We start from the raw sequence: 21,647 nt of genomic DNA on the forward strand, positions 1-21,647 counted from the left end.
ATGTTAACATAAATCACTTCAAATCTCTTAAATTGATAACTAATCAGATTGTAATGGGTTTTATTTAGGGCACAAAACCCAACCGTATGAACATTCTAGACTCAGTAACATGTTGGACACAAAGATAGGGTTATAGTTGGGTGTATGGGAGCCTAATTATCACCTGAGTTATATTTATGATTATGATTATACTTTCCCTACTTAGTTTGTGGAATCACAGGTATTATTTGCATGTGTAGGTATAGGCAAAGCTAAGGGTGAGTAACCGCGAGAGCGAGCGGATAAAGATTGTATATGTCGGGGCGGTTAGGCTTGGAGCGTACGATCTTTGGGACAGCTGGTTATATTTTGTATAGTCGCTAGGTGACAACTTTTGTATCAAGTACTTGAATCAGTTGCAAATGTTTTATATAGGGGATCTCGATTATATATATGTTATTTATTTTGATATTATAAGTATTTAAAAAAAAAGTATTACTCACGATTTTCAATAAACTCGTTGATTAGCAACGAGCTGCACAGTTAATCAAAAATCACGATAACACGCATAAACTAGTAGGGTGTTACAATTTGGTATCAGAGCCGACAGGTTGTCTTCCGAAGATCATCACAACATGTACAATCATCATCAGTGATAAGCTCGACTCACGGTTCAGTAAACCTTTATTGCTTTAGTAGTTTATTTTATTAGTATGCTTTAAGAAAAGCCTAATAGGAAGCATGTTAGTAGTCTGATATCTGAATAGGCGCATGTTTTAATTTTAAAAATAAGCGATAATTAGTAAATTATTCTTGATCACGATCTAACCAGGCTAGCTCTTAGTTTCACAGGCTATTCTAATAGAATGGGTGCCAAGCAAAACACGAAAAGCTAAGGTAACTCAGTCAGATCTAGTAGCGGTTAGGGAGTTCAGATCTAGTAGAATGGGTGCCAAGCAAAACACGTGGCCGAGGCAGGGCACGTGGTCAGGGAGATGTTAACCCGCCATAGGCTACCCAGGATTGGGAAAATAGGTTTAGAGCAATACAAGCCAGAATTAATGAACAAGAAGATGAGATCAGACATTTGAGGCAGCAAGGTGCTCCTGCAATGCCTGCTCCCGAGATGCAGGTGGCTCCTGCCCCTACTGTGCAGGCAGAATCGATTGCTACTGTGAACCGGATGGAACCACTGTATGAAAGGTTCTGCAAGCAGGCACCTCCAGTCTTTCTTGGAGGTCTCGATGTGATGAATGTCAAATAATGGCTAATTGTTATTACACGAATAATGAATTTTATGGGTGCCACCGGTAACGACAAAGTGGCCTAGGCCACGTTCCAATTCCAGGAGGACGCCCTGGTTTTGTGGGATATGGTGGCCTTGGCTCGGATGTTACTACCATTACCTGGGAAGAGTTCCAAGAATTGTTTAATGCAAAGTATTACAACGAGGTAGTAAGAAGTGCAAAGAGAAAGGAATTTACCCAACTGACTTAGAAGGAGAATATGACCGTTACTGAATACACAACTCAGTTTGATCGATTGGCTAGGTTGGCCTTGAGAATTGTGCCAACCGACTTCAGCAAGAAAGAAAAGTACATGGATTGACTAAACCCTAAAATCAAGAATGATCTGATGATTACCACTGATGATAACACCATCTATGCTGATATGGTGGGAAGGGCAAAGTTGAGTGCATCCAAGAGTTTTGATGGACTCAACTTCTGGGTGGAACCCCTACTCCTCCTACCTCTGGTTATGGTATGGGTGGTAGTGATTCGACCACTGACCAGAAAACAAGGGCACCATTTGCACTTGGTGGCTCAAATCAGAACAAGAGATTCCGAGAGAACCAGGGTCAAGGCAACCGTCAGGGTGGTTCTGAAACCCAATATACTTACCTAGAATGTCCCAGTTGTAAGAAGCATCATCTGGGTGAGTGTAGTGGGCGAGGATGTTTCTAGTATGGTTTGCCTGGACACTATAAGAGAGATTGTCCGCAGCTCAAGAAAGAAGAATAGAAGGTAGCACCAAAGCCCGCTCTAGCAAGGGTGTTTCCTCTTACTCGGACGACGCAGAAGCCAATCCCTCAATTGTTACAAGTCAGCTCTTAGTCAACAACTCTTACTTCTCTGTATTGTTTGAATCTGGGGCTACTCATTCCTAGTTGGCGCCCAGAATTTTTGATAAATTGGGTAGACCGTATGATAGTTATGAGAAAGGGTTTGGAACCTTACTGCTTGGCGGAGAATTAGTTATCTCCAAAAGGTGGGTTTGGTCTATGTCGATCAGAATTGAGGATAAGGAGTTGAGTGTTGATTTGGTAGAATTGGGCTTAGCAGATTTTGATATCATAATTGTAATGGATTTCTTGTCCAAATATTCAGGTAGTATTGATTGTAAGCAGAAGATGGTGATCTTCCAACCCAAGGGTGAGGAACCATTTGTATTTAAGGGATCATTTAAGGGATCTCGAATTCCAATAATCTCGGTATTGAAAGCTAGAGAATTATTACAAGATGGATGTCTAGGGTTTTTGGCAGTGGTATTGGATACCACACTGTTGGAAATATTTTACCAGGATCTTAGATTTACTAACAAGTATGTTGTTTAACATCCTAAATATGAACTTCTAAAACGATATGAAATAAACACATATAAAGTATGAGAAACCTTACAGTGGTTGCAGCGGAATATAATGTCTGCTTCCACTCAGATCTCTAACCCTTGTATCCTTTCTGTCGCAGAGTATCACCAAGATCTGAGCCCGAATGTCCTTCTGTTGAATCTGGATTCTTCACGATCTTCCACACTATGATTGAGGTACCACTTGATGTGTGTGAGCACTCACTCTATCACTCAAGGGTTCGGTTTCTATGGTGAAGAAGAGAGAGGAGAAATGGCGGCTAGGTCAAGGAGAGAAGGCACTTCGTTTTTTTTTTTGAAGGAATTAAGATGCATCATCTTTTTCTTGAAGCCATCACTACCTATGTATAGGATGCCACCTAGGGTTAGGTTAGAATTATTTAGCATTAAAATAATAAAAAAATAAATGATAAATGCCTACATAAGTGGCCGGCCTTGGTATTGGATAATGGGCCCCACTTGTGCAATTTTGCTATCTTATCATTTCTACATCTCATTTTCTCAAAAATGCCAATTTTCTAATTTAACCATTTAAATGCCAATTTCAATTATTTAATAACTAAAAATTAATTATTAAATAATAATGTCATTTAATATATTTATTAATTAGACTAACCAAAGTCTCTTAATTGACAAATGTACTTTAGAAACTCTTTCTTCACAATTTAGCCCTTGCTTAGTGAAGATTCACAAACTAGACATAGTCTAATTTTAGAATTATAATTGATTAGTCAAAATCAGTTAACTGAGTCTAGTATTATCTCAACTAGTATGGGGACCATGGGCCTATATATCCGAGCTTCCAATAAGTAGACCAAGAACTTACCAAGTAAATTCACTGACTTATTAATTCCTATTGCATCCACGCATAGAACTTAGGATTGCACTCTCAGTTATATAGAACGCTCTATATGTTCCACCATATAGATACGCTATTAATTATCCATTGTTGTAATCCTAATTTGATCAATGATCCTCTATAGATGATTTACATTGTATAGGGATTAAATTACCGTTACACCCTTCAATGTATTTTATCCTTAAAACACTTAGCCCCGTGTAAATGATATTTCAGCGAAGTGAAATGAGTACTCAACCATTTATCTCTGTTTAGCCAAGCTCGAAGGAAATCATCATTTCACTTCTATTTGCTAGATAGAAGCTATAGATTCCATATCTATGTTTAGTGCTCCCACTCAATTGCACTACCATGTTCCCAAAATGTACGTATCACCCTGACCCAAAAGTAGGTTTAACTAACAAATCAAAGAACATGTGTAATACTCCTGAGATTGAACCTAAGCATATCAGGATTAAGATCATTTGATCTAGGATCAACTAGGTGATATTGAATTGAACATATATTATGGTAAGTTTAATATATCTGAATCAAAGTTCAATATCGGTCCCTTCCGATGCATACTCCATGCATCCAACCCAAGCTTTACTTTAACTATTGCTCTGGAAAGAACATAGCACTTATCCAAGGTGCAAGTAAACTATGTTGTAGATTTTCATATCAGTTAAACCCTCTGTGTACTGATAAATCTAGGAATATCTATTTAATCACATAATCTTGATTACTTTCCACTGTGCTGATGACACAATAAACAAGAACATAAATGTGATAAGGGTTTGGATAAATTTATAAATCAAATAAACAAGTAAATGATACAACCAAAGCGGGCAATCTAAGCTCCCTACATGGCGTTACAGACCCAATCAAGTTTGAAGGTTTTGGAAGTCAGAATTTTGGCAACAATGCAGAATGAATCTGATTGAATTTTTGGGTGGATAAAGACATGATCGAAATCGTGGATCAATTAATGAGGTCAAGAAGAAAGTACATAAAATAAGATTGTAAGTTTATGATCAAACAAGAAGAAACATTTGAATATTTCTATACGGTGGCTTTGCTTTAAATAAATAGCATTGACCTTATTATTTTTTTTTTTTATAAAAAAAAAAAAACAATAAAATATAGCAACTTTATGCTCACCACGTGTTTTGGTTACTAGTTATTTTATGGTCTTAATATAAAATATATTTGCAAGATTAGTACCAATGGAATATAACAAGTAGTATATATGCATAATTGTTATGACCGAACCTCAACATCGATGTTGTCTATAATATAAATAATATTTTACTCTTTTTTTATTTGGTAATTTTAAAATTATATAAAGAAAATGTCTTCTTTGTTCAATAAAATATCAAATATATATAACGCTTGAAGATCAAAACAAATTGTGTGAAACTATATTCACATAGAGAGAATGGCTACGCTTACGGTACCTCATCCAGTTCCTCCTGTGGGCGACGATTGTGACAATCTACACAAAGCATTTCAAGGTTTCTCTTTAATTATCATCACATAATATTCTTATTTTTTCTTCATACATTTTTTATGTTCTATTTTTTCTAATCACGATCGTCAATATTATTTCAAGTCTTGCAAAGACTTAAGAATTTGAACAAGAATCTGTGTTTATTAAAGCTAAATTCGTTCTAGGAAGACACAACATTTGAAAAGGCTTTGAAAGAGCACCATTTGTTACCTTTAAATTAAACATGTTCATGTGGACTACTCTCAAGTTTCAACAATTTTAGTCATTTTAACTAGAAATTTGTCAGACTAACAAAATTAAATTGTAAAATTTGCAGTGTAAATTCAGTGGCAAAGTTCAATTCTAGGTCAGACCTGTGACCAAACATGCATATTTTGCCAATAAAAAACTTTAGAAGTGCCATGATTATATTGATCAAATTATGATAATGAATTAACAAAATTTGAATAATTTAATTTTCACTTTTGAATCTTAAATTCAATATATGATTTGATTTTTCAGGATGGGGAACAAATGAAGAAGCAATAATCTCCATATTGGCGCATAGGAATACAAGTCAACGTAATTCCATTCGCCAAACTTATGTTGAGACATATGGAGAAGACCTCATGAAAGCATTAGACAGTGAACTTTCAAGTGATTTTGGGGTCAGATTTATATATAGCTTAACCATTTTAAATTGAAATTCTTGCTTCATTTGATTAATAACTAATAACAAAGTGAAAAAAAATTGTGTACAGAGAGCAGTGCAGCTTTGGACACTGCATCCTGCTGAGCGCGATGCATTGCTAGCTTATGAAGCTGTAAGGAAGAACACTGCGAACGGCCATTATGTTTTGATCGAAATAGCTTGTGCAAGAAGTTCACACGAGCTATTCCAAGTGAGGGAAAATTACCATGCTCGTTTCCACAAATCGCTGGAGGAAGATGTTGCATATCACACTGCAGGCGATTTTCGCAAGGTAGCCTCTGCTTCTTGTTATTTAGTTTGTTACAAAAATAAGCTTATATTTCAATTTCTTATGGAGAGCAATATCAAATTTATTACCATCAAAAGTTGGTGTACGGGAGTCTCAAACTCAAGGACCCACACAAACACAAATCCTCTACTAAAATCATACCAAACATATGTTTGATTTTACATTCTCATTCCCAAGAATCCAAACCCTCATAACAAACACCTTTTGTATGACTAAGGTAGAGAAGCATAAAAGAAATGTGAAAACCTATTTTCTTATTGTTTTGTTGTGTTTTGAGTATTTTCTATCAGCTATTGGTGCCTCTAGTGAGTGCATACAGATATGATGGAGCTGAGGTGAACATGACACTTGCTCATTCTGAGGCTAAAATACTGCATGAGAAAATAAGTGAGAAGGCATATAATCATGAGGAAATTATAAGGATTCTCACTACTAGAAGCAAGGCACAACTCAATGCAACACTTACCCACTATAAAAATCAGTTTGGGAATGATATCAACAAGGTATGCTCAAATTATATGATGTTTGAATTTGTACTTTGGTTGGTGCTTGTGTCCTTACACCAAAACACAAAACAAAACTCTTCTAAGTCTTAACAAGTAATGCTTGAGTACAACTCCATAACTCAATTGGATTTGTTTAGGCATCAGAGTATTGATAGGCTTCTGGTTTTCTAGTCTACAAGTTTGATTTCCTTACTTTTAAAGTCATTTGGTTTATGCTGTAAAAAGAATCCAAAAGGCTAATAAAAAGAAAAAAAATGAGTTATAATTTTTCATGAAAGAAGTATAAGCTTTGATTACAAACGGTAGAGGGCTCTTCGAATCGATCACAAAATACTTATTACTCTCATTGATGGAATTTTGTTGTGATTTGTTTGTGGAAAAACGTTATGTGCAGGACTTGAAGACAGATCCAAAGGAAGACTACCTAGCATTACTAAGAAGCACCATAAAATGCCTGACTTGTCCTGAGAAATACTTTGAAAAAGTTGTTCGTTTTGCTACCAAAGGCCTTGGAACAGATGAGGAGGCTCTTACAAGAGTGATAGTAAGCCGAGCTGAGGTTGACATGAAACGAGTCATGGAAGAGTACTACAAAAGAAACAGTGTCCCACTTGAGACTGATATAAAAGGTGACACTTCTGGAGACTATAAAGGCATGCTGCTCGCCTTGATTGGTCATCACAATGCCTAAGTTATTTCCCATTGTGCATGTGTTTTCTTGGGTTTTTCATTCTAATAAAAATAAATGATAATATGGACCCCTCTTTGTACTAAGATTTCATGAGACAGTTAAAGATGTTCTTGTCATTTCAAAATCACTAGAGGATTCTGTATTCTCAAGCAAAGAAAAAAGGGAATTTGGCTTTACTTTGTATCATATTTACTATGTTGTGATAATAAAGGCTAATTAGAATATTTATCCCCTGAACTTTAACATGTACCAAATCATGCTTCCTGAAATTTTTTTGGCCGTTAAAAATTCCCTCTAAATTATTGAAATTGTTAGATTTAAGGACTTTTGTTTAATTTCATTCAATTTTTCTGTTTCGGTGATTTTTTAAGTACTAAACCATGCTCACCAAACTTTGATATTTACCAAATCATGCCCCTCGAACTTTGACGTATACTAAATCATGTCTCCTGAACTTTCATCCATGTTAGACTTTCTTTACTAAAATTAGACAAAAATCTTTAAATTCAACAATCTCAATAGTTCAGGAGATATTTTTAACGACCTAATTAGCCGATAATAAATTTGAGCACAAATAAAAGTGATCTTGGTTATGTTGGTATCTGATTTTAACTTATAACTTCTGTAACTTTATATTTGTCTAATGGAAGAAAGATCAGAAGTTACAAAATCTGAAAAGAGAAAAAAAAAAAAAAAGTGTTTAATAAAACTTACTGTGACAAACTAAATAACCATCTTACTTTAACAAAAATATTTAACTAATACATTTGAAGTTCCAAACTTACAACTAATGAAAAAATGTTTCTAAAAAATACTAAAGACTAAAATAACCATCTACATTTACAAATATATTTAACTAATACATTTGATGTTTCAAACTTATAACTAATGAAAAAAAAATGTAAAAATACTAAAGACAACAAGGCTAAGTGAAGTTGCTCCATAATGATGCAGAGCAGGATCAAAAATTAGACGAGCGAATTCAAAATGTAGATCGGTGCTTATAATATTTCGAAGAAAAAATCGCCCTTGAAAATGGATTGTTGCGCAAGTTTGCTTCGTGTGGCTTGATTGCTTTAACCAGAACATCGCGTATGCGGCCCTAGAATACATAATAGAGGAAAATACATTAAGAAAAGGAAATTAAAATAAGACATCATGACATGACATGTATAATGAGTTTAGGTGAAACTAAGTTGTTGAATCACATACCCTAGAAACTCGGAGAGCTACTTGAATCACATAGTTGCCAAGTTCGTGTTGAATCAGTTGTTGAAAGTGGCAACTCAAAACCAGTTCCAAAATGAGTTTTGAGCGATCAATGTAATTGAAAAATTCGAGACACTTCTCAACAACATGGCTGCTACATTTCTGCATTGATAGGTGAACATATCTTCCTTCAAATTGAGCAGCCAAAACTGAGTTGACATGTGGGATTTCTTGCTCCAAGATACATTGAATTACATAATTTCTGTATAAGAAAATGATTATAAATAAGCAAAAGAAAATATACAATAATTATAGACTTAATATTTATAGTTGACATTAGAAGGTTTAAGTAATTACCCATATAAATCTTGAGCAAGCATTAGTGATTTTTCCAAAAGATCTACAATCAAAGTTTTCTTAAGCATCCCATCGGAAATTCTGATGCATTGTTGCAGAACATGGCATCCATATTTGTTAGTGGCAAGATCGACATTATACTTGATAGTCTCAAAATATATGTGCTGCCAAATATATTGACAAAATTCATTACAAATATTATAGATGTATAAATATATATACACAATCACACAACTATAAAGTTGAATAGATTCTTCTAAATTGAAAGTGCAGCAACAGAGATTCACCACATACACGACAATTTTTTTTTTTAAAAAAAAAAAAAGTCACAAATTTGTTACTAAAAAAAACTTTATTATGACTAAATGTTATGAAAAATCTGTATAATTTGTTATAAAAACAGAAAAGAAAACACTATACCGAGTGTTTGTTATATGAGTTTGAATTAGAGGAATAGAGTTGGAGAGAATATAAAGTGTTAGAAAGTATTAACAAGTGAGACCTACTTAAAAACACAAATCCCGCCAAAAGTAATATTAAAAAAAAAAAAGAAAACATATGCATACACATTTTAAATTCCTTCAATCTATTATAGAATAAACACAAAAAACTTTGTAAAATCTTGAAATAAAAATTGAAGTGGTTACCTTATTAACTAAAACGGTAAAGCGGTTCAAGCACTCAAGGATAACATGATACCCTCTCTCATTCTTGACTAGAGTCACAAAGTTTACTGTTAGCGCAACCATTAGGGAAGAAACTTGAGTCCTTGTTTCAAGAGTCTGTACCAACTTTTTCACAACAAAACTTCTGAAATGAGGAAAAAAAAACGTTAGAATATGGCCAAAAATCCAAATCACAAAAGATAAACAGTTTAATTCTATTCTTATGTACCCTGTAGTGCTACAAGCTATTTCAACAAAGTTCCATAGATTTGCAGTTATGTGGGCCAAAATATGTGTTCTCTGCTCCTCATTGCACACATCCAGGAATTTTTGTATCACATCTTTTCCATACTGATCCATTGTGAGCTCAATCACATGGTATCTAATCTCATTGAAAAATTTTTCAACATTTTCATGAGTGGAATTCTTCTCTAAAATTTCAAGTAGGAATTGAGAACCGCGCCAATCTTTTGCTAGCAAGCTTATGAGGCCTTTTGCTTGAGCCAAAGAGATGCACCTAAGTGGCAATACAGAGTTTAGACCACTCGATCCCAAAATATAAGTATCATTATCATGATGACTATTTCGACCTCTTTGATAATTTGGACTTGAGGGACTGTATAAGTCACTTCTTGGTACGAACGTAGGCACCTGTGTATTCAAATTACTACGAGGAAATTCTCTACTTGGGTTAGTTGATGTTAGTGGGGTATTATGAGATGAAGTAGAGAAAATTTCATGTGATGATGGCTCAGAATGTTGATGATTATTATGGTTATTGTTATTGTGAGATGATGATGTGCCTTGATTACCATTAAGATTCCAATTAAGAAAGGTTTGAAGGAGCTCTTCCATCTTAATTAAGGAGAAGAGACGAGTTGAGTGAAGAAAGTACAAGTAGGTTGGGTCTCCCACCCTTTAAATAGTACTCTCTTTTTTTTCAACAAAATCTATTTCTATTAGGATTAGAAATAAAATGTTTCTTTTTTCTTTTTTTTTTTTTTTGAGAAAAAGATAATCTTTTTAATTAGAGTTGGGAGAGTAGAATTTGTGAGCCCCACTAAAATAAAATCTTTCGGAAAAAAATATAAAAAGATTACATTTTTTGAAAAAATATAGAAATCCTTAAACGAGTAAAAAAGATTAGTCTTCTTCTTTTTTTAATAATAGAAAAACTCTTGAAAAGTCATTTGGATTTAGGGGCTTTTTCAATAATATAAAAAATACTTTAAACCTTCGTCTTATTGAACAAAAAAACACTTCTATTTCTATTTATATTTTTTTTAATATAAGTTCATTATTATTAGTTTATGATTTATTTGATGAAATAACTAGTTTTAAAATATGATTTTTTATTATTAAATAATTGAAAGATATCTTTATGTATAAAGTTTATATCGATCGATTAATTATTTTAATTAAAATATCTAGATTGAATCTTTTATTTTATTATTTATTAAAATTTAATTATGTATATATATCTTATATAATTCTTTAAGAAATTATTTTTTCTTTTACAAGAAAAATAGGTTAGATATTTCTAAAATTTAAATTTGAATTAAAGTTTATATATTTTTTTATAAAAGATATGATAAAATTGAATTAAATTTAAACTTTTATTATTATTATTTGAATTAATAATTGGAGAAGCCTCCACATTTATTAACTTATATTATTTTTTATTGTTTTTTTTTTATTTTTTTTTTATTGTTAATATCGTGAAGAATTGTTATATATTTACTAAAGGATTTAATTAGCAAATACGAACAAATTTTATTTAATTTTAATAAAAAAAATATTATATATACTTCTATTATATATTATATTGTTTATTCAATTAAATAGGGATTTTCATTTATAAATTTATAATTGATTTTTCATTTATTTATAAAAATTGAAACAACTTAATCTCAAAACAACATAACTTCAAAATGAAAATAATTTTTATAAAATAAAGAGAACATAATTTCAAAATAGAAACAACATAACTTTAAAATAAAAAGATACATGATAATAGTTCTATTTTTTTTCTTTTGTCTTGTAGATAGAAGGATTTTTTTTTTTTTTTTTTGTGAAAATTACATGGCTTTTTATATAATTTGTACAAAAATATTGGGTTTTTTAAAAATATATATTTTTTATGGGAAAAATAGAAAAGCCAGAATAAAAATATAAAAAAAAATATAGTAGAAGGTAATTAGTTACCTTAATGAGGTAATAAGATACAGCTATTGTTAATGTTACTCTAGATTTTTTTTTTTCACATTTGTTAACTTTTATTTTTTGTTTTTTAAGTTTTCCATAAAATGTTTTTTTTCAAAAAAAAAAAAAAAACATATAATCAAAAATACCTCCTTCTTTTCTAAAATTTTAGTTTTCATTTATCAAAATATCTTTCCAAACAAAACAATCAGAGCTTCTTTGTTAAACACTCCAAAAGGACTCTTGAGAAAAATATTTAGCTTTAAAAGCTTGATACCAAGGTCTTTAAATCTTACTTGCCAAAAGCCAAGAAATTTTAGATAGACAAAGAAAGCCCAATTCACCTCTTTGCTTTGGTTAACAAAGAGCGTTCTAAGATTTTGTAGCAGAAAATTGATTAAAATCAGTAGTTCCATTCTACCAGAATCACTTAATAACATCTAAAAGAGGAAAGAGGAAGTTCAAATGTGGACATTGAGTAAGTAGGAGTAGGACATTGATGTACACATCCTTCCCACAGTGGAAAGAGATCTAAGTCGCCACCCTTCAAGTCTTTGGTACAGTTTGAATTTGAGGAAGTTGAAAATTTTCCTCTTACTACGAGTGAAAAGGAAAGGGTTCCTTAAATGTTTCTCATTCGACTGAACACAACTCATTCCCATATTTTTTTTCAATATCAGACTTCAACCAACCGAAATAGTTACCCGAAAATAAGATACCAGACTTCTGTTTACTGAAAACTTGACCAGACCACCCCTCAAAAGTCTTGATATAATTTCCCAAAGCAGAAGCTTCCTACCCATTAGCCATCAAAAAGAATATAGTGTCATCCGCAAATATCATATCATGAATTTTGCCATTGCTTTGTTCTATATAAATTAATCTAGAAAGAACCTCATTATACAGAAGAAATAAGAGATATGGGGACATCGGGTCCCCTGTCGAATATGCCTCTACTCAGGTGAAATTTCTTCAAAGGTCTACCGTTGAGCAAAATGGAATATGAAATAGTACGTAGATACGCAAGACATAATCAACTTCATAAAATGAGAGTTAAAGTCGAACAACTCCAATACCTTTTTGAGAAAGTCTCACTCCAATCTATCATAGGCCTTATTCATATCTATCTTGATCGCCATCAAACCTCCCTTCCCCTTTTTTTTCTCAATAACATTGACAATCTCTTGAGTAAGAATAAACTATTCAACAATCCATCTCTCAGGATGAATTAAAGCCGATAGAACATGAGCAATTAAACGATCAAGAACCAGCCTCAATCTTTGGGAGATAATTTTATAAACAAAATTACACAAGGCAATTGGTCTAAACTGATCCACACTGTCCTGGTTATCCCCTTACGAATGAGGCAAATAAAATAATACTAGGATCCAACTTGCCCGAGGTAAAGAAATTTTGAATGCAATTTGAGACATTATTTCCTACTATTAACTCCAACATTTTCAGTTAAAACAACCCGAAAAGCCATCAGGTCCCAGAACTTTAAGGGGGTGCATTTGAAAAACTTGCATCTGGAGACTGGATCTCATCAAAGCTAGGAATAGTTGTAAGTAAGGAGTTTTCAGTTAGTCACAATTTTTTCACTTTGTGACTAAAAATAAAATTTTTTGTAGTATATTTTCACCGAAAAAAAAAATATAATTTAGGGGGGGGGGGAGGATTTAAATTAGTGATATATAATTTGTATACGGTGATAAATCCAATTGCATGAGCGATAATTTTTAATTGAGAACAAAAATATTGTATATCAATTAGTCGTTGAACGTAGTTGTAGCAGTGAGCTAGCTAATCAATGACATTGAGTCACCATCGCCACGGATAAGTCAGTCACACTCATATTAACAAAACCTTAGAAGAAACCTAGAAAATATAACTATTTAATATATAGTTTAATGAAAACAAGAACTTTGTACACATCGAATATGTATTCTCTTTCTCTTATAACCAAACCAAACACCATATTTATTATCTCCATCCAATAATCTTAGTACTGTTTGACTGGCATGAATATCAGTTGAATTTAAGACACACTGCAAATCCAAAGAGAACTCAAATCAATGGAAACTAGTTATGGTTTCAATTGGTGGTGGCCAAGCCTCATCTCTCTCTTCTTTTTCTTCCCTTTCATTCTTCTCAAATTCATTTCCAAAAGAAATTACTCAAACCACCCACCCGAACCTCTCACTCTTCCCATAATCGGTAACCTCTTATTTCTCCGCAAAACTTTCTTCCAGCTTGAGCCAATCCTCCGCAACCTCCACGCCAAGTACGGCCCCGTTATCTCTCTGCGCGTAGGCTCTCGCCGAACCGTCATCATCGCTGACCGTGTCCTCGCCCACCAAGCCCTTATCCACAATGGGGCCGCCTTCGCCGACCGCCCTCCTGCTCTCCCCACAAGTAGAATCTTCAACAATAACCAGCTTAACATCAGCTCTGCCAAGTACGGCCCCACATGGCGGCTCCTCCGCCGCAACATCACTTCGGAGATCCTCCATGCTTCGCGGGTCAAGTCTTATTCCCGTGCTCGCAAATGGGTTCTCGATATTCTTATCAAACGCCTTCAATCCGATGATGACCAAGGTGTTGGGCAAATAGGTAGAGTGATCCGTTTGAGTAGAAAAATTAAATATTTTTTGAAATATTAAATTTTGGTCTCAAAATTTTGAAAGAAAAAAAAGTTAAAAATTAGACCTATATTATATATACTCAACTTTTGTCAATATAGTTTTTTGGATTTGGAATTTCTAGATCTTTTCTTGAACCAACCTCTCAAACTCAAAGGAGTCATATTTATTAAAAGTGGGGCACTATTTTTTTTTAAATAAATTACATTTTTACTTTTACAATTTTTTTTTTTAATTTTTTACGGTTTTCATAAAAACAACAAAAAAACTATATAAAAATAATATGAAAACAATGTCAAAACAAAAATAAAAAATAGCATGCAAGTAACGAAAAATCAACAACAAATTAACAATAATACAGCATAAAAAAATCTTATTTTCTATAAATAAAATCAAAAAAATCGTAAAAATATTTAAAATTCTGTGAAACCGTATTTTTATAATTTTTTTTTGTTGTTTTTCTGTATTTTTGAAATAATCCCTATTTAAAATCCCAAAATCTTTTTTGGAAATTACACATTTTTGCAAAAATACATTTTTTAAAAAAAAATACACTAGAAAAGCAATAAAAGGTAATCAGTTATCTTATATTATTTTTCCCAAATTTTTTAATTTTTTTTTTTAAAAAAATCCATCAGGGTTTAACACAAATGAAGAATTGCTAAATTACACTCTTAAGTAATATCAAAAACCTTAACCACACAATAGTGAAAAAACATATACAATACAAAATAATATAAAAGAAGAAAATTATGAATTCTGTTTCTATATATAAAGACAATTGCTAATAAATCATTACTATAGTGGTGGCACTGCTCCACATAAAATAAACTGTTTTCAATATCATTCAATCTGTTTATATATAAATGTAGCTTATAATATAACTATTTTATGAAGAATGAGCAAATATCATATGTTTTCTCTAACACAAGGTGCCGCGGTCCGCGTAATCGATCACTTCCAGTACGCCATGTTTTGTCTCTTGGTTTTGATGTGCTTTGGAGACAAACTCGAGGAATCAAAGATCAAAGAAATCAAAACTATGCAACGTCGCATGATGAGGGCATTCTCCGGCTTCAACTTACTCAATATCTGCCCAACTCTTACCAAGATTCTTTTCAGAAAAAGATGGCACAAATTGTTTCAGCTACGCCAACAACAACATTCTGTTCTAATCCCCCTCATAAATTCCCGAAAAAAGGTCAATGAAGAAGCCAAAGCCAAGGCTTCTTCTGCTCATGATGATAATGATTCCGTGCTTTGCTATGTAGACACTTTACTCGGTTTGGAGTTACCAGAGAAGAAAAGAAAGCTTGAAACAGAGGAAATGGTGAGCTTGTGCTCGGAATTTCTCAACGCGGGGACCGACACAACCTCCACGGCACTGCAGTGGATCATGGCCAATGTAGTGAAACATCAAGAGATTCAAGAGAAGCTGTATGAGGAAATTAAAGGGGTAGTGTTAGTACGAACAGGAGAGGTGGAAATAGAAGAGGAGGATTTGCATAATATGCCTTATTTGAGAGCTGTGATACTAGAAGGGCTGCGGCGCCACCCGCCGGCTCACTTTGTGCTGCCACACGTGGTGAGTGAGGACGTGGTTGTGGGCGGACATGTTGTGCCTAAGAATGGGAGTGTGAATTTCATGGTGGCAGAGATGGGATGGGACCCCAATGTGTGGGAGGATCCCATGGAGTTTAAGCCTGAGAGATTTTTGGTTGGTGGTGATAATGATAAGAAAGTTGAGTTTGATATAAAGGGGAATAGGGAGATTAAGATGATGCCTTTTGGGGCAGGGAGGAGGATTTGTCCTGCCTCTGGTCTTGCCATGCTTCATTTGGAGTATTTTGTTGCTAATTTGGTTTGGAAGTTTGAGTGGAAAAAAGTTGATGAAGTTGATTTATCTGAGGCACAAGAGTTCACCATTGTTATGAAGAATCCTTTGCGTGCGCGCTTGATTCCAAGGCACTAGGATTGGCTATGATACATATTATATTCTACTTGGTTTGGCTAGCTGTGTATTCAAGTCATGTTTGAATAATGTAAATCATAGTGAGTAAAATGTTGATCATGTTAAGAAGCTAAAGCAAACACGAATATCTCCAATAAGTTATGAATGATTTGGTTTATTTTTTTCGATTGTTCGATAAGTTTTTGAGGTGAGATGTTAGGGATTTTGTTTTTAAAACAAAATTAGGTCTTGATTTCTTAAAACTATTATTATTTTTCAATAATTCAGAATGGCGTATTTATCATACTTTAATAATATATTTTTTTTATATAATTGTATGACACATTCTTATATGTTAAATGGACACTATCCGAAACCAAGTTAAAGAAAGAATATAGATGGATTACTTTTTATTTTTAAATGTTAAAGATTATGTTTTATCTTCAAATGTTAAACGTGATTGGAATGCGAATGACACTCTCGTTTAAGTAAGGATTTGTTAATATTATATTTATTTTTCTAATATATTAGTATATTTTTCTTAGACTTTGAAGTTATATTTTTTTTTTTGACGTGGTGAACAGAGTCAGATATGATTAAAAATACAGCAAATTACAATTGGCGGTGAAACCTCCTCAAATTAGAATAGTTCATCGTCTAATCGAAAGACATATTTTATCAAACCATAAGCTGTAAAATTTTTATTATGAGCCACATGGGACAAAACTGCCCTTACAAATTTAGATAATAAAACTATAACATCTTCAAACAACACCAAACTAAAAAAATACCTTCTCATAATAATAGTTGTCGTCAGAGGTAGCAAAATTAAGAAAATATAGCACTAAATAAAAAAAAAACACAATTATATTAGAATGACAATCTTCAAAATAAAATTAAAATACAAACTTAAAATTTAATGGGGTGATTAAGATCACTTAAATATATCATAATATTATTAGGGCAAGTTTAATGGGGTGTTTTTGAGTTGTTTGTTAGGTATGGAGAGGATTGGGATGAGGTGCAGGAGAGAGAATTAAATTTTTTTTGAGTTATTGTTGTAACGCGGCTACTGTCTAGCTACACTGACCAATAATTTTTTTTATTTTTTTTTAATAAAAATAATGTATTGATTGATTAATTTTTTTATGTGAATACTCTATAGCAATTGATTATATTACTTTCCTATTCGTTGATGATGATCTTAGTATAAGTTTAATATTCATTCCCACATAGTTTAATATCACCTCAGTATTAGCATCGTTAATAAATAGTTGTAATGTCTTCATATTTTTTCTTACTTTACAAAATACTATTTTTAATGTATAATTTGAAAAGATAAAAAAAATGGTAAATTGCGACATAAATATTTAATATTTCAGATTTTACACATTTAAATACTCTATCTTTATTTTTGGAGGCAAAAATACCTAATATTACAATTCTCTTACACTGTTACTATTACTTCCATTATTAACTCATAAATATGGACACGTAGAGGACCCAAATGCATTACATTTATTTATTTTATTTTAAAATTTAATATTCTTAATATCAAAAGCTAAATGCTACTTGTTTCAAAAAAAAAATAAATAAATAAAAGAGATGCAATACTATGACTGAGTACGAGTTTGGTATATAGAACATGATTATCGAATTAAAATGCCAATGTGAAAATTGTTGTGAGAGTTGGTTTTATATATATATATATATATATATATATTCTTATGGTTTTGTATAAATATAACACGAAAAAAAAAACAATACATAAAAATAACATTCAAACAATATCAAAAACTATAACAAAATAAGATACAAATAACAAAAAATCAACAACAAATAAAAATACAATATAAAAATATTGTATTCTCTGTAAATAAAAAATCGTAAAAATATTTAAAATTCCATACAATTATATTTTTATAATTTTTTTATTATTTTTTTTTATATTTATGAAATAATTAAAAAATAATAATATATACATATTTTGGATGCGTAAATGATAAAGTAGGAATTAAAAAAAAAAAATGATAAAGTAGGAATTTTCTTTGAAAAAAGAAAAAAAAAAGATGAATTTTGAATTTAATTTTAAAGTTTAAATATTAAATAAAGGATAAATATGTTTTTTTTTTCTTTTTTTGAAAGGAAAATAAATATGCTATTGTTCGCACCTTTCTTCAGAAAAGTGTTGGAGAGTGAAGAAGAACAATAATGGAGGAGAAAGGCAGCGAAAGATGGAACGGAGCCATTACCAATCTCACCGAGTTGTCTTCCAATTTGGACTCCCTTCAGAAGATTCTCTTCAAGAAAGCCGTTTTCGTTGACGAAGAAACCTTTGCCAAAGCCTCTCTCACCTCCGAACAAGCCCGAACCATCAAGGTCTCTTCCGCAATTCTCATCTTAGTTAGTTAATTAATTAAGCTTTGCTTTTATCCTTGATTCTTTCTCTGTCTGATTATTTTATTTCTGGGTTTTAATTCCAAATTTGGTGTTGACTTCCCATGAGTATTGATCAACGTGTAGTGTAAAACATGAGATTTTGAAATCAGTATTTTTTTTCGTAATGGGTATATTGACAGATCGTAGATTTGAATACAATGAATTATGGGTGCTGTTATGTTTGTTTCATATGATGTGCATTCTTCAGAAACTCCAATTTAAAAAGAAAGGATTTCAATTTTCCAGATGATTATATTCAGAAGTGGCTGCATTTTTTTCTTTCTCAAATTACTTGATCGAAAAACTTGATATATATTTTTGTATTTAATCTTAATACTTCTTTATTGAAACCTTATTTGTTGCTCATGGTTAAGGGTTTTGGTGATGAAGTTATGGTTTCAATTTCTTTTGTGCTTTTATTTAAATTAGTCACTTATTTTACTATTTAAAATTTTAAATGCTTCAAATCGTCATGTATATAAATGGGTTGTCCTTTAAATACAAGCTAAACAGTGGGGCTGGGCTGATCAATGTTGGTTCTCATCATGTATCATTTGCAGCTTTATAATTCAGATTCATCTGTGGTGAAATGTTTTCATAGCGATAGTGCTAATGCTATTTAAATGTCTAGAAGTAATTCATATTTCACATTAATAATCAAATATGGGAACTTTATGTCTTGTTTAGGCTCTAGAACAAAGGGTGGAATCTTTGGAAAGGGACCTTGATGCTGCCATTGTAGCATCATCTCGTGCACGTAAAGAAAAACAAGCAGTTGAGGCAGCACAGAAAGCTGCTGAGTTTCGTGCACAGGAGATTACAAAAGAGCTCGAGAACACCACAAGTATGTGCAATTGAATTCTTTCCTTCCCAACTTTCCTTGTTTCCTTTAATTTTTCAGTTTCTCGAGAACACCTGAGGTATGCTGTTGTAATGTCTTGATCTTTGAATTTTAGAAATCTAGATGGATATTGTGCTCATAATTCCACCATTATATTGCTCATAACTGAATCACCTTTGTTCACGGCTTTGTTTAATGGTCAAGATAGTATTAGCTAGACAATGATGGTCTGCAATAAAAGAGAAGTTGTAAGGTAGTATGCTATTTAGAAACAAGTTGTAGCACTAAGAGGCAAGCTTTTGGATATTCGAGAGAGCGGTGTTTCTCAAATTAGTGTTTAGACCATTTTATACTTCGAACATCTTCCAGTTGAGCTATATGCTACGATGTATTTAGAATTCTCCTTGCCCGGGATCTTAAGATACATAGTCTAGGGCTTCAAAGTTATTATTTACAGTTTTTTCTGCAAGTACTTCATCGTTTGCAGTGATGTTGGTCTAGTAATATTTTGAAACTAAATAAACAATATAAATTAGTCGTGAAAAGTATTGTATTGGTTCTGGATCAATATGGAATTTCTGTATGGATGTAAATATTTGAATAAGGTTCAAATAGTCTTGAATATTTTGCACAATCTATTTCTTTGTAGGGGGTTAAAAATTACTCTACTTTGGTTATTGGTTTAGTCTTCTTCATTTTAAATCTATTTCATTTCATTTTTTAGCTAGTTTAGTTAAATTGTTTGGTTTGGTGTTGACTGTCTCAGTTTGTTCGGTTGATTGCATTTTGTTTTTAAGCACACCATTGTTGTGACCTAAATTTCTCAAAAATAAATAAATAAATTCTAATTGTTGGGCATGCTTGAAAAGGGACTAGAGCATACTGTGCTGTGTGCATTGGTCACAACAAACTCTTCTTGTCAATGTTTAGTCTTTTTCAATTTTCACTGTCATGTAGATACACCTGCACAAAGAATGGTGACCATACCTAAATAAAGACTAATGCTATCAAACCTTAGATAAAATTATTGATAAAACTATATGAAAGTTAATTAAATAAAGCAACTTATAGTCTTCCTGACAAGATCTCAAAGTTTTATGTTCCTGATCTCTCTCTATGAAAGTAAGACCAGCATTAGCCGTTTCAAATTTGGCCACGAATGATAGCGTTTTTAGTTTTGAGACTTGTAACTTATTTTAAGATTTAATGGTTTTGGAACTTCTATTTCCAATCCACTTTTTCTTTTCCCTAAGTAGATTAAGCATGTTATCTTTGCACTTTCTGGGCTTTTGTCATTTCCAATCCAATCGTAGTTTAAAGTGTTGGTTGCTTATGCTGATTAGAGTTCAATTATCCCAATGAAACTATTCCTACTTACCTATAGTTCCTTTATTTCGTATAGGCTACAAACATTCTGTATACCTTTGGACTCACTTTCGTTATTCTTGATAGAAGCTTGTGTTTTGCAAGCGAAATTCATTACCAAAATACCTGGCTCTTAACTTTGGTGTATTCTGTTTTTTCTTGCAGAGGTGTTTGAACTGCACATGGAAGAGTTGCGAGCGAAGCAAGAAGAAATCTACAAGCGCGACAAGGAGATTAAGGTCTTGGAAGCCATTATTCAAACACTTGGGGGAAAAGAGGCATCCCATTCCAAAAATGGGTAAAAACTGGATATTTTACTTTTTGAATCTTACTTGTATATTTATGTGGGAAACAATTGAATGTACATTCACTCCTAATTCTAATAAAATATTGTTTTCATTTTACAACAAATCTTTTTCTCATCATTCTTTAGTGTTGGAATTTCTGTTTTAGCTTAATTCACTTCAAAGAGTCAAGTAAACTTATGAGAAATGCTACCGCCATAGCGATTGGCATAACTAAATATTGAATTTTTTTATGAGGGTTCCACAAAACTGCTAACTATTCAAAAATAACAATACTGTAATCTTCTATAAATAAATATTTTACGAAAATTCTAATGTGGACACCCTAGTGTGTCTCCTCCCAAACCTGGACGTAGACGCAAACCCAAACCTAACTCCAAACCCAGACCTAGACCTAAACTCTGATCCAAACTCAGACCTATACTCAGCCCCACCCACAGTACACCTGGACCCCAACCCGAACCCAGACTCAAACCTCGAACCCCGAAGCTAGACCTAATCTCGAACCTAGATCCAAAACC

At 32.5% G+C, this 21,647-nt stretch overlaps 4 protein-coding genes across 4 annotated transcripts; 3 read left to right on the forward strand and 1 right to left on the reverse strand.

Annotated features, from left to right (window-relative positions):
* Positions 1 to 4,750: 4,750 nt before the first annotated feature.
* On the forward strand, positions 4,751 to 7,449 carry LOC115724801 (annexin Gh1). Its single transcript, XM_030654152.2, has 5 exons — positions 4,751 to 4,977; positions 5,475 to 5,620; positions 5,714 to 5,935; positions 6,244 to 6,456; positions 6,854 to 7,449. The coding sequence occupies exons 1-5, from the start codon at positions 4,902 to 4,904 to the stop codon at positions 7,148 to 7,150; spliced, it is 954 nt and encodes a 317-aa protein (XP_030510012.1). The 5' UTR covers positions 4,751 to 4,901; the 3' UTR covers positions 7,151 to 7,449.
* A 683-nt stretch (positions 7,450 to 8,132) lies between these two features.
* LOC115695376 (putative pumilio homolog 8, chloroplastic) lies at positions 8,133 to 10,236 on the reverse strand. Its single transcript, XM_030622443.1, has 5 exons — positions 9,611 to 10,236; positions 9,364 to 9,526; positions 8,717 to 8,880; positions 8,363 to 8,621; positions 8,133 to 8,252 (listed from the first exon to the last, which is right to left on the reverse strand). The coding sequence occupies exons 1-5, from the start codon at positions 10,234 to 10,236 to the stop codon at positions 8,133 to 8,135; spliced, it is 1,332 nt and encodes a 443-aa protein (XP_030478303.1).
* Positions 10,237 to 13,365: 3,129 nt separating this feature from the next.
* On the forward strand, positions 13,366 to 16,361 carry LOC115695952 (cytochrome P450 89A2). The gene is made up of 2 exons (XM_030623060.2): positions 13,366 to 14,196; positions 15,158 to 16,361. The coding sequence occupies exons 1-2, from the start codon at positions 13,659 to 13,661 to the stop codon at positions 16,195 to 16,197; spliced, it is 1,578 nt and encodes a 525-aa protein (XP_030478920.2). The 5' UTR covers positions 13,366 to 13,658; the 3' UTR covers positions 16,198 to 16,361.
* A 1,959-nt stretch (positions 16,362 to 18,320) lies between these two features.
* LOC115724440 (uncharacterized) lies at positions 18,321 to 21,232 on the forward strand. The gene is made up of 3 exons (XM_030653727.2): positions 18,321 to 18,555; positions 19,303 to 19,459; positions 20,987 to 21,232. Exons 1-3 carry the CDS (start codon positions 18,388 to 18,390, stop codon positions 21,121 to 21,123), a joined length of 462 nt encoding a protein of 153 aa, XP_030509587.1. The 5' UTR covers positions 18,321 to 18,387; the 3' UTR covers positions 21,124 to 21,232.
* The last annotated feature ends 415 nt before the right edge of the window (positions 21,233 to 21,647 follow it).

Source organism: Cannabis sativa, chromosome 6, assembly GCF_029168945.1.
Source record: "Cannabis sativa cultivar Pink pepper isolate KNU-18-1 chromosome 6, ASM2916894v1, whole genome shotgun sequence".
Lineage (NCBI taxonomy): Eukaryota > Viridiplantae > Streptophyta > Magnoliopsida > Rosales > Cannabaceae > Cannabis > Cannabis sativa.